The 13,904-nt window shown below is 39.2% G+C and overlaps 1 protein-coding gene across 1 annotated transcript; it reads left to right on the forward strand.

Moving 5' to 3' along the window:
- Positions 1-1,193: 1,193 nt before the first annotated feature.
- LOC120552471 (ADP-ribosyl cyclase/cyclic ADP-ribose hydrolase 1-like) lies at positions 1,194-13,380 on the forward strand. Its single transcript, XM_039790566.1, has 8 exons — positions 1,194-1,441; positions 3,320-3,446; positions 3,587-3,725; positions 5,715-5,797; positions 10,340-10,413; positions 12,289-12,375; positions 12,566-12,649; positions 12,768-13,380. Exons 1-8 carry the CDS (start codon positions 1,263-1,265, stop codon positions 12,823-12,825), a joined length of 831 nt encoding a protein of 276 aa, XP_039646500.1. The 5' UTR covers positions 1,194-1,262; the 3' UTR covers positions 12,826-13,380.
- The last annotated feature ends 524 nt before the right edge of the window (positions 13,381-13,904 follow it).

Consider the following 13,904-nt stretch of genomic DNA (forward strand, 5'->3'; position numbering starts at 1 on the left):
GCTGATTAGCATTTGATTGCATGGACTTCACCCAGCAGTTCCCTGGTTTGAATATCAGTTCTCAATCATGTCGAGACGATCTCTCCACACAGTTACATATTCCATATGTAGTGGGGACTGACCCACTGGGGCAGTTGACTTGGATATCACTTTAAGACACACCACTACGTGGCCCAAGGTATAAAAGGCCCAGGCGTGCATGGGTTGACTGATTAACATTGATTGGAACGGTGTCTGAGCGGTCTTGCGTGGGAGAGAAAGTCTCTTCACTCAGAGAACCAAGGTTACCTTGTAACCGAACATGTTTTACCTAAAAAGTAAAAAAAGGTGAAAAATTAAGAGCAGCCAAGTTTTTTTTTTAAGATCATTTTTGGGGATTTTTCTGCCTTTATTTTGATAGGAAAGCTGAAGAGATGAAAGTGGAGAGAGAGAGAGAGGGGGATGACATGCAGGCCCGCTGCGTTGAGGAGTAAACCTCTATATATGTGAGCTATCCGGGCGCCCCCAAGAGAAGCCAAGTTTAAAAACCATAAAGTCAGGAGAGAGACAAACATGTCAATGGTCCAAACTTAATGATGCTTCTACACAAGTATATTTTTGTGTTGTCTGAATGAAGTCAGGCGAGGTAGGAGGCCCCTGTAAGCTGTATACAATTGAGGGTGATTACAGTAGGTCATTAAAAACAAACACGTGTTGGACAGAAAATGTATTAGGCTGTAGACTACAGAAAATTCAATTGAACAGGAAACAGAATTATTAAGATGTAAAAAATAGATGGGGGTGTACAATGAGTGGGGCAGAGTCAGTATTTAGTTTTTTAACGTATTCATATGTATTCATATTTATATAAGTATTTTTCTGTTTTTTTTATTTGACTTTAGTATTTCTAACCTACTGGATACAGCCTGACGCGCACCCCCTACATATTAAAGCTATTGTCAAGCGAGTATATAACAAATGGAATAGTTAAAGTATAATATAGCCTCTGAGATGTACAGCGGAGTAGGAGGAGAAAGTAAATGGAAATACTCAAGTAGAGTACTCAAAAAAAGTATCTCAAAAGTGTAGGCTAATTTGAGTAAATGTGCTCCACCTCAACAGACATCATTGCTGATTGGAGCAGAGCGCCTACATGGCCACGAGCCAGCGCACGTGCGCGCCCACGGTGAGTGCGCTCCTCCATAAATAGAAGCCCGAGCGCGAGCGACGTAAAAAAACAAGAGTTTGACAGCCAAACTTCCACTGTTAGATCTTACATTTAAATGGAACGTGAAGCGTATCGTCCTCAGGAGAAGAGAGGGAGGAGACGCTGTATTATTTTAGGTGTCGTCGCTGGGCTGATTCTGATTGTTGTTGTCGCAGTTGTGTTGGGACTGGCGCTGCGGCCGAACACAGACACACCGAAGGCTACTTTTGTTGCAAGGTGTAAGGAGTTCAAGGGGTAAGCGTTTTTTTTTTTTTTTTTTTTAAAGTTCATGAACAGAATATCATATAAGCCCGGCGATAAACAGGGCTTTCTGAAACAAAAAGAATAATTACATTAGCAATACCATTTAAGATATGTTAAATATACGGTGCAGTAAACATATCCAACTCAGTTGTCTGTTTAATAGGCACACTTAGCTAAAACTAATGCAGTCTAATACAACTCTATGGTCATTTTATTCAATATGTTTATTAAGTGTTTTCCAAGTAGTATAATACAAAGGGACAAAGATTAGGAGTTAAAATAAAAATAAAGCCAATATGAAAAACAAAAGAGGAAAAAAAAAGAGGAAGAAAAACGAAAACCCAAAAAATCCCAGGTGTATTACTCAAGACAATGAAATGTACTGTTGCATCATGGTACAATAAGTTAAAACAGAATTTATCAAAGGAGAGGTGAGCGGCCTATTGTGAATCTCACAACTGTCCGTCAAAGTGAGCAAGATGGTCTATGGTCATTTTGAAGAGAATGTAGTTTGTGGTGCTTAATTGTATTGCATTATACTGACAGGTGTTTCTTTTTTTTTGTCCATCCAATTCATATCAGAAAGGGTAGGCTAAATAACAGAACGCCTCTTTGTATAATGCAATAGGCTACAGCTCAACAGCACCACAATCCCAGATCAAACGTACGTTTAAGGGTCTTAAATTCTTCTTCTGTTGCTGTAATGTTATGTTAAATGTACGCTATCTATTCTTGTTTCTTGTTTACATTTTTGTCTTTGTTGGTGTTGCAAATGGAGCTGCTGGGATACTAGACACGTTTCAGACTTGCTCTGACAACAAAGTATTACCATTGTTAGCATCTCCACAAACTGCATCCTTAAACATGATCATATCAACACCTCTAAAACAGTTTGAACAAAAACTTCATGTAGGGTTTATTGCACTCTATTATTAGACCGCATTAGTAGGTGTATAAACTGGCAACTGATTGTATGTTAATATTGAACAAATTGAAATGCAGAAATATTGAATTCATCAGTAACAGTTGAAGTGTGTGCATGCTTGTTTGCAAGCTTAAGCAATCTTGGCATGGACCAATGATTGACATTTGGATTAAGTAAAGAGGGAGGAGTGTAAAAGGAAGTGCTATGCAGAAAGAGCGAAAGTAAATGTAATGCTAAAGTTGGAGTTCAGCCAATAGGTGTGGCCTGTTTGGTACTCTGATCAATGATTACTTGTCTGGCGTCCTTTCTGCACTGTAAGCGCCATTTGTGTCTGTTCACTGTACATACAGTGTAATGACAATGCAGGTTATTTCTTAACTACCTACTAACTGTCTTTTTTACTGTAATAAGCCAATATTGACAGGAAATTTGGCATACTGTTTAGGGTGCTTTTTTAACCATGACACAGTTTTGACAGTTATTTAATAACTTTTTTATATTAAAATAAACAAGTGACAAAGTGCTTCACAAAACATATAAAACCAAAAGGTGTAAAGTGAAATAAATATTTAAGATTCAAATGAGGAAGGGAGTAAATGCCCTCTGTCAAATAAATAAACTGTACTTCGAACATATGCATCCCTACTGCACCAAATTTGGTCTTTCGCTATACCAGGCTGAGCCACAAGCACTGTAATATATGTCTACATTATCCATCATAATTAAGCCAATATTGACTGATAATATGGACTTACTGCTTCTTCACCATGACCCTGTATTTGTACTTATGTGTATTTATGTTAAAGGAAGGAAGGAAATGCCCTGTTTCCCTTTCCCAAATGCAAACTAATCTAATAAATAAACAAACTGTAATTAATACACAGCATGCTACAAATCTAGTCTCACATTCCTGAAACTAAGCAGCACTTTTATTTATTTTTCAGATACGACTGTGAAAAGCTGTGGGGTGCATTTGAACAAGCCTATGTGGGGCGGGACCCTTGTGCAGTTCCCCCGGAAGCCTATGACCCTTTCATTACTGCAGCCGACTTCAAACCTGCATGCAACAGAGTAAACACTGCTCATCACTAGACTGTCTGTCTGTCTGTCTGTGTGTCTGTCTGTCTGTCTGTCTGTCTGTCTGTCTCCACTTAAGACTCCTTTTTATAATTCATAATAATTCATTTAACAACTGTGTTTTGGGGGTTTAGCTGATGTTCTGGAGCAAAACGAAGGATGTGGTCCATGCCTTCACTGAGAAGAAGAGAGATTGTTTTCTCACAGTGGAGGACACTGTGTTGGGATCTGTGCTGAATGGTCTGACCTGGTGTGGAAAGGAGGGTAGCACCGGTAAGACTCTTCATGTAATAGATAATCTCAAAACTGGGAAACTTTTAGCTCAGATTGGTTTATTATTTGCAAAATAGATTCAAAGATAACAGGCACAGAAAGCAGAGTTGCAGCAGTCATTTAACTATATATTTAAAGTATTTGTCATCCAATGATTTTTTTTTTAATGATTTGTGGCAACAACCTTTTAGCAAAATACCTTTTCACACCCTTTGGGTGTGTTGCATGCCTCTGCAACATGAGAACATAGGAATAAAACTAATATCAGTCATACATGCTGATGTAATATGCCAGAGGTGTTATTTCCACACTGTCTTAAAGTGCCCATATTATGAAAAAAACACTTTTTCTGGGATTTGGGGTGTTCTTTTGTGTCTCTGGTGCTTCCACACACATACAAACTTTGAAAAAAATCCATCCATGCTGTTTTGAGAATAATGTTTTGAGTGGGATACAGGTTTCTGAATGTGTCCTGCTTTCAGTCTCCTAGTGAGCTGTTCAAAATCGGCCTCGGACTGTGACGTCACAGTCCGAAATGAGCTGGCTAACCACAACCGTTAGCTCGTAGCGTTAGCGTTAGCCTGCTAATGCTAGCGCTAGCCGGCTAATGCTACGTCGTTCTCAATAGCAAAGCACTGCTACAACACACACAAGTTCACCAAAATCTACAAAAGAACTACTTACATGTGCGCCCTCATTTAGAAGTCTCCCAGCTAATCCTGCCTTGTAACTGACCAAAGTTGAAGAAACAGCCTTTCTTTTACTGTCTCTAGAGTTAGCTAGCTGACATGCTCTACATCTGAGCTACTGCGCATGTGCGAGTGCAATCAAAGATAGTACAGAAGAAGAAGATGAAAAGAGGTCTCACTCTGTAGCTAAAACAGAAACCAGGTGAAAAGAGGATCTGCAGCAGTGAGAGAGAGCTGTGCAGTACAACAACAATATGGTGTATTTTGAAAATTAAACCATGTAAACCTATTCTGGCACAACATGAAAATACAGTTATGAACCTGAAAATGAGCATAATATGGGCGCTTTAAAAAAAAAGATCCCTTAGGTCGTTTGTACCAGCATTAATTACGACCCATATTTATGTTTTATTGTTAGGCGGTACCCTCTAGTGGCCGTAGTAGTTATGACGGGGGCAAAGCAGGAAGTCAAGAAACGTGGTATTAAGACCGAGAAAGTCCGTTAAGATAATGCAGTTACAGTTTAAACAGAATGTTGGATTTAAAGACAGTCATATAGGCCTAACTATATTTTTTCTACCACAGGAACAAACAGAACTACGTCATGTACAAATGCACGGAAGTGAAGTAACATAAGAAATGTACTAAATTTAACCCAAACCACGATCTTTTTCCAAACCTAAGTAGTTTTTGTCCCAAAATGTAACCAAACTGCAACCATTTCAAAACGTTAATGACGTGTTTCAAACTGAAACTGTTGCGTTGGGATACAAAGATGGAAGATGATGGAGAAAAAAAAAATGGAGCAGCCAGGGCTGTAGTATTTGAGTCACTCAAGACGCTTTTCTGTTGTCCCGGACTCGTTGGTTTTTGGACTCGGACTTGTCTCGGACTCGGCCATTGGACTCGCCAAATATTCTAGTTGGTCTCGACCGAGTCCAGCACTATATGCTTTTGTTATAAAGTAACTTTCTCCTTCAAAACAAAACCATTGATGAAGTGCGCTCGTTCAGAAAACAGGTATTAGTTGAATTCAAAATCCATCTAGAACAGGCATCGAGATTGCTTTTTGATTATCATGATGAAGCAAAATTATTATCTCAATAGACTATAGACTATGTGATGTGAGGGACAGTATATAGTCTCAATAGACTATATACTGTCCCTCACATCACATAAATTATGAACAGGTAAGTAAATGGTCTTGAAGAGGATTCTTTTTTCTTTTTTTGTATTGACTGTCTCTCATTTGGACTTGACTACAGCCCTGTGAGTATTGACTCTGTGTTTGTTGTTCTAGAAACATTCACTACCGACTGCCCAGGATGGAGAGACTGTGTGAACAACACTGTTGGCTCATTCTGGAACAGAGTCTCAGCTGCTGTAAGTTATCAACAAGAATTCACTAGTTTTGCCAAAAATATGCGGTTAAGCAGTGGTTAAAACAACACATATGTGAAGCATAAGGTGGGATCTCTCCGGTGTATAAGTGGTCATGAAGGAAAGGAGGAGAGGAAAAGGTCACTCGGCCGGGTATTTCATCAATGAGGCTTTGTGTCCGTCTCCATGGAGCCACATTGCGTAGCTCTCTCCTGAGCGAGCAGTGGCAACCCACACATTCAGAGGAGCCCTGGTTTGGTTTGTCTGGCTTTTATCCTGCCAAAAAACTACCAACACATAACACCCTTTTCCACATATTCACACAATCAACAAAGAAAAACACAAAGATTCAATCCATCATAAAACATGGACATGCAGAAACAAAATAAACGGCATGTAAAACAAACAAAGTGCATAAAATTGAAGCAGGACACAGGACAAAAAACACAAAAAGTTTAAATAACTCAACACAAATTCACATAAGCTGCCGGCAGCCATCTTTAAGAACGTATAGCAGCTACACGGTTGGTGTGATATGAGGCAAACCCAAGCTTACATCACCTAGGAAAGTTTTAAGTGACAAAAGGTCAAATCCTGGATTTTTTTCTCCTCAGCAAGCTGTGACTACAACCGATACTTTTGCAATAAAAATGCATCAGATGACGAAATGGAAAACAACGTGAAATGTCGTTTATTGTTATGAACCTACGGAGAATGATCGCCTAAATCTGCAGCTCTCCTCCTTCAGCGAGTTTGTACGGTGGCCGACAGGGGCAAACACCCTGCAACTTCAGAAAACACATGCAAATAGACAAAACACAAGCAAATTAAGAAAACAACTTCATTAATTTGACAACACATGTGCAGCATTCAGCAAACGCGCTGCATATACACACAACACAACCAAATATACAAACGCGCTGCAATTAAAAAACGATGCAAAAAGAAAAGCAACTTCATTAATTTGACAACACATGCACATCATTCAGCAAACGTGATGCAAATACACAACACAACCAAATACATAAACGCGATGCGAATAAAAAACGATGCAAAAAGAAAAGCACACAAACCCCGAAAACAAATGCAAAAGAAAAACGCTGCATCCAGATTCCACAACGGAAGTTCTCCAGACAGGGAACAGCTAATAAGCTGGATTTTCGACCCCTTTTCTGCCTTTTTATTAGAGTCGGGTATGGCTGCATAGTAAAAAGTGAACTCCTGTCTCATGCCCTTATTAATAACATAATATAATATATTAATAATATACAGTCTCTGCTCCCGTCTCAGCCGGGAGGCTGGTGCCGTGCTCGAGCTTCGACCTTTCAAAATAAAAGCTCGCGTTTGGTCGGCTCGTCTTCCTTTGGTGTTTTGGATGATTTTGAACTAAACAGTATGGCAATCATGCTAATGAATACAATAACTTTTTCAGGGTTTTTCAAGCAGTTTTGTGTTTATTTGCAGGCGGGATTTATTCAGTTTGATAAACGGTAAATTGGCTGGTTTTTTAAACAGGGAGGGATTATAAATAGTCTGTTTTTTGTATTTCAAGAGCGAATTGCTCCACAATATGAATACAGATTGGTCACTTATTTTGTTGTATAATCACAATATTACACATGATGAGGTCTACACTTCAGTGATGCGCTTTCGGACCTGGAAATTAAACCCTCTTATTTAATGTGGCTTAAACAAACGTCAACGTTAAACACTGATGCAGTTTTAAATGTTTTATTACCACGAGTTTACAGACACGTCTCTGCTGATTGAGTATCAGCTGTGACCCGAGCCGAGACACACACCCAACGAGAGAAAACATATCTCAAACACAGACTTAATATTTACAGTCTGTGAGCTCACCGTTGCACACCGTTCTGAGATTGAACGTCTCTCTCTCTCTCTCTCTCTCTCATAGACTATGCTCTCCCCCAGCCCCCCCCCCCCAAAAAAAAATCAGCTGTTCCACTGCTAGTGTAATATTGTGATTATACAACAAAATAAGTGACCAATCTGTATTCATATTGTGGAGCAATACGCTCTTGAAATACAAAAAATAGACTATTTAAAATAGTCCCTTCCTGTTTAGTAAACCAGCCATTTACCGTGGGATTTATCAAACGGAATAGCCTAAATCCGGCCTGCACATAAAGACAAAACTGCTTTGCTTGCTCCATTGTGTTGTAAGTAATACATCCCTGAAAAAGTTATGGTATTCATTAGCATGATTGCCGTACTGTTTAGTTCAAAAACATCCAAAACACCAAAGGAAGACGAGCCGACCAAACGTGAGGTTTTATTTTGAAAAGTCCCTCCAGAGGTCTGGAGAACTTCCGTTGTGGAATCTGGATGCAGCGTTTTTCTTTTGCATTTGTTTTCGGGGTTTGTGTGCTTTTCTTTTGCATCGTTTTTATTCGCATCGCTTTGTATTTGGTTGTGTTGTGTGTATTTGCATCGGCGTTGCTGAATGCTGCGCATGTGTTGTCAAATTAATGAAGTTGTTTTTCTTTTGCATTGCTTCTTTTCGGGGTTTGTTCTTTTTTCCATCGTTTTTTAATTGCAGCGCGTTTGTATATTTGGTTGTGTTGTGTGTATATGCAGCGCGTTTGCTGAATGCTGCACATGTGTTGTCAAATTAATGTAGTTGTTTTCTTAATTTGCTTGTGTTTTGTCTATTTGCATGTGTTTTCTGAAGTTGCAGGGCGTTTGCCCCTGTCGGCCACCGTAAGTTTGTCTGTTGCACATGTTAAAAACACACCTTACGCTGGGTTTCCACAGGCACTGTTTTCAACTGCAACTTTTTGACAATTTGAAGCAGAATTGTGTCACCACAACATGATGCCAACGGTGTACACGTTTTGCAGACCATGAGTCGTTGGTGTTGATATACATTTTTTATAATTTTATATCTGGCCTTTAAGGGTGAGTCCCGACGAACATGTCAGGTCGGCCAAAATGAACGCCGTCTGCCCCTCAGACTGACGACGGCACGGGACACACCGAACAGACTGGAGTCACTGACCTCGCCAGACTGTCCGACGGCCGATAATCTCCTTGGTGTGTCTGCACCTATGCCACATCAGGGGGCGTGGCTATCTCTCACATTCAGAACAGAGCCGTGGGCAAAAAAAGGCTGGAGAAGTGAGAGTGCAACACGACCGGCAGTTCGTGGTGCTGTGTGCAGAGCCTACAGTCCCATATTCTGGGGTAACTAGACCACCAACTAGCGCTGACCTGACAGAGCACCACAACAGGCAGCTCGTGGTAGGCCTACTCTGTCCACTGCGGGTTGACACGACAGCTGAGGCGTTGTTAAGTGAGCTAGCGGGCAAACGACTGCTCTAATTCACATTAAACTGAACATTTCCGTTGAAGGTGAAGTGAGACAAGGTGAATGAGAATTTTTCTCGAAGAGAAACAGGTATCTCTCTCTCTCCCCCTGCCTGTGCCTGCTGCGCTTTGGCCGTGTGTGTGTGTGTGTGTGTGTGTGTGTGTGTGTGTGTGTGTGTGTGTGTGTGTGTGACTGCCTATATTTGAAATCTAAACAGTTAATTTCTCGCCTAAAACGTTCTCAGAAGTGAATTTGGTGATGAATAAGATGGCGAAAATTGTTAAAATTGTCCTGTTGTTGGTCTGCCAAAGAAGTCCCATTCACCTTATTCTGAATGTGAGATAACCACGCCCCCTGATTTGCATATAAGAACTTGAAATAAATAGAAAGTGAAATAAATAAATGTGGCATTTGGAAAATAAGTCTCTTGAAATAAATAAATGTGGACTTATGAAATAAAAGTCTCTTGAAATAAATAAATATGGACTTATGAAATAAAAGTCTCTTGAAATAAATAAATATGGACTTATGAAATAAAAGTCTCTTGAAATAAATAAATATGGACTTATGAAATAAAAGTACCATGAAATAATTAAATTTATTTAATTATTTATGTATTTATTGCCTCATTTATTTATTTTGTGATGTATTTCAAAGGCATACTTATTTATTTATTCATGTATTTATGTATTTATGTATTTATTCATTTATTTATGTATTTATTCATTTATTTAATTCTGAATAAAACGGCATTCCATACAAAAGTAGAATAAAGGTGTCTCTTACTGATATTTTGTATCCACTCTCATACTTCCTGACAAAGACACACAGCCCTTTATTAAAAGGGATTCTTGGTTATTCCATTTTTCTAGTAATAGTGACTGTTAATATTAATGCATGAGGTTCATTCTGATAGGTATAGTTGCTACAATGACAAAGAAGAAAAATTAGATAAAAAATGTAACACTTTCTTGTGTAATAATAACAGATTATTTGACCTTATTTCAAGATTAGGACTACTGGGGATAAGAAAAGATTAACCAATTTCAGTTGATTGTATGGTTTTCAGTATTGCAGTACATCAGTATATATGCACTGCTGCATTACTGTAATCATCAATGTGTAATCATCAATGTTACAGTCAGAGTGTGTTTTAGATAATGTGTTTCCTCAAAATCTTTACTATGTTTTCTTTAACGTCATCTCCATGTCTGTAGTTTGCAGATGCTGCCTGTGGTGATGTCACTGCAATGCTAAACGGAGACATCGACACACCATTCAATCCTACAAGGTGAGTTGCTCTGCACCTTTCTTTTGGTTGAAAGGATTATGACTTTTTACATACCTGTACTTTATCTTAATATCTTACTTTTAGATGCTCAACAGTCTCGTATTAAATCAGCCCTGAATCATAACGGGTCTGCTCCGCATCACTTAAATGTGTTTGGATTTCTTTGGGATTTAATTATTTACCTTTTAAAATTACTTGAGTGTCAAACCTATAAAGGCGCTCTAAAGCAAGAGAATACATCTCTGAGATGACCTCACATTCTTTAATTACCCACAATACAAACAGGGACAAACTGAAATGAAACAGGTGCAGTATTAGTTAAGGAATATGTAGTCTCACATTGCCAGACCTTCCTCCACAGCGCTGCGGAGGAGGGTCTGGCTAGTCCACACAGCATTCCTGGATGGGAGAAAAACATGCTCTGGTTTATTGGCATTTCGTTAAACAAATTACAATCATCTTGGGCAGCGATGAGCCTCGGACACAATGACTGTGCCTCAGCAAAAAAAGGCTCAGGATGGTATTTGTTTTTGTGGAGTGTGTATGTGCCGAGGTTGTTTTAGACAGATAGTCTAGCTAGCTGTCTGGATTTACCCTGCAGAGATCTGAGGAGCAGTTAACCACAATCCGCATTGATCCACCAGAGTTTGAAATGCCAACACAAAGAAAGAGGAAGGTGTGGGACATCCGGTCTAAAAAGAGGGACATCAACAACAACAATTTACGGCGGCACCTGAACTATCCACAGGCCTGTACTACGAATCAAGATCAACATTCCCTGGATTTCTTTCAGTTACCCGGCTTCACCTAACCTAACAACCGCGGTCCCGCATAAGCTGTGTCACAACTAGTTCAATCAACCCAGGGTTTCCCAATCCAGCGACGTGAGCATTCACATAAAAGAGACGGTGTTTGCACAGCATGACCAATCACAAATATCTACCAGAGCCACATATTTTACATAAGAAGAGCAAACTATAATACTACATAAATATGAAGAACACAGACACGATTTTACAGGCAAAACGCAATACAGTCGCTGCTTCCTAAAACAGGAAGGAAAGCTGGCAAAAAAATAGCCGACGCTGTAAATGTGTAAATCACAACGCTTATCAATATCACTTCCATCATCAGTCAGGGCTGAGATCTGACCATAATTACACTTGTGCTTTCCATAAACTGTCGTAGCTTAAGCCTATTATTTCAGTTGCTACCCCGGCAGTGGTAAGCCATCGTGAGAGCAAATAAAAAATATATAAAAACATAATTCCAACCAATGTGCGCATTGGCAACACAAAGATACATAATTCCTTCCGCTGAAAATCTTTCATAACAATACCTATCAGGGAACGTTAACGGGGTTGTCGGTCTCTAAATGTTTTAACTTTTATGAGCGCACCTCTCACTCCCTCCGCGCACCGAGCTCCACCGGATCATTTAAGAAAGGTGACGCCGTTATCAATCGCGTATTGATTGGTCAGTAGGCGGTGCTTTTACACCAGTTGATCTCTAATCTCCAACCTGTGTTCAGCATAAGTTACCATGGCGATTTAACCCAGTAACAAGTGATCCACCGTCGTGATACACAAAACCCTGGGTTGAGCCTGAAGTTACCTCGTTAATGCAAAATCTTGCTTCATAGTACAGACCTCTGGAAATGGAACGTCGCCGATATAGACTAAGGAATATGTAGCGTGTAGTGGTGGCTGCATGTGGGGGCTTCATGTCCAATAGTTAAGCCTTTGAATACAATAAAATGTACAAGAAACATCTGTAAGTTTTTAGTTCTTTTATATCAATGATATCCCATCCTGTATGTTATTTATTTATTTCACCTTGCCAGGTAAATTGTGCTGTTTTTATTTTTGTTGGCAGTATATTTGCGAGCATCGAGGTGAAGAGGTTCGACTCCTCCAGGGTGAAAAGCCTGACTGTTGTTCTGGTCACAAGGAAGAGCGCTGTGTACGTTTTCTCCTTATATACAAGACTTCTGGGACACTATTGTCCCTGTTGTGTTCATTGTTAATGTGTGAATGTTCTGTATGTTTTTCCAAAGTGGTTAAACGTTAATGGTACCACACAAATGCAGAAAGACCAAGTTATACTGAGGAAATTGATCCTAATGTCATGTCATGTTTTGCATCCTCTTCAGGACAACCTGCACAAATGCATCTTTAGAGGATTTACAGAAAGAGCTGAAACCAGGAATTACATATAACTGCAAGGACGTGACTGAGTAAGTACAGCATGTTTGTGCAAGAGGATGTCACACATGTTTGTATGTTTCTGTCCTCATAGTATGTTGGTCTCTCTCTCTCTCTCTCTCTCTCTCTCTCCTCTCTCTCTCTCTGCAGAGTTCAGCTCCAGGAGTGTAGCTCCAATCCTGAGATAGCCTGTGGAGCCTGTTGGTGAAGACATGTGAACTAATTATCAAATTATATGAGACACAATAATAACCAGCTGTTAAAAAAGAAGAAGAAAGAAATAATATGCTATTGCGGAATATTCTTTTTGTACCTGTGGGCCAGTTTGACTTAATGTGAAATGTTTTTTTTTTACAATATGACAACGCACCTTTTTATCGAATCTAAAAGATCTGTGGTAACATGCCATGTACTGTATGCCAGGGTAAAGTACCAGTGCTGCTATCTAGTTATATTCAACTGACCGACCATCACTCCCACCTGCTGGCAGAATGAAATGTTTTGAAATTAAATGTGAAAATATGAGGTTGGGAAATTGTCTTTGGATTCTCAAAGAGTGATTGTCTGGTTGAAATATCGTTTTTCTTTTTTGGTTTACAACTTAAAAAACTGGACCTTTGACACTTGATTACCATCTTACATAACTTAATTAAATATGAAATAGTTATCCAAGTTATCTATTCGTACAACAACAATACAGTAAGTGAGGGTTCCATATTCAAGGATTGCACGTATCAACTTAATTGATTTTGGGATAAAAAAATATATATATGAACAAGACCATTATATCCTGAGATAACTCTTGTTATGATTTTGATACTATAAATAAAATGTAATTGAAGTATTTAGTTTTTATTTTGTATTTTTGCCATTTTGCCCAGTCTTGGAATTCAAATAGAACATCATGTCACTGCTGCTGTGCTCCCAAATGTTTGAATATTGGCCCTGCCTTTATTCTTTGTGTGAGTTTTATGACAGAAAAAGAGCACATCCATGTTGCTTTCTTCATCCATTTGTTAGTTTGCAGAATCAGCACGTGGCGTCATCACTGTGTTACTAAATAATTGTATTGAAAACACCATTAAAAAGCAAATACGGTAGTGCAGGTTTTGAGAGCTTATATAGCCTTTCCAACTCATGTCCAATAAATTGAATTCACCACAGGTGGACTCCAGTCAAGGTGTGATCGAGAGAAATGGTCGGCACCTGAGCTACATTTCATATGAACACCCACGCTGGTGTTTTCAGTTAATCTGGCTACCTCTTCCCAGGACTGTGTGGGTGTGT

Source organism: Perca fluviatilis, chromosome 22 (assembly GCF_010015445.1).
Source record: "Perca fluviatilis chromosome 22, GENO_Pfluv_1.0, whole genome shotgun sequence".
In the NCBI taxonomy this organism is placed as follows: Eukaryota; Metazoa; Chordata; class Actinopteri; order Perciformes; family Percidae; genus Perca; species Perca fluviatilis.

Bases quoted from the DNA above. Each gene is read 5' to 3' on its own strand.
- LOC120552471 (XM_039790566.1), top strand. From the start codon at position 1,263: ATGGAACGTGAAGCGTATCGTCCTCAGGAGAAGAGAGGGAGGAGACGC. The intron at 5,798-10,339 runs GTAAGTTATCAA...CCATGTCTGTAG, and splicing joins GGAACAGAGTCTCAGCTGCT to TTTGCAGATGCTGCCTGTGG. The intron at 12,376-12,565 runs GTACGTTTTCTC...CATCCTCTTCAG, and splicing joins GTCACAAGGAAGAGCGCTGT to GACAACCTGCACAAATGCAT.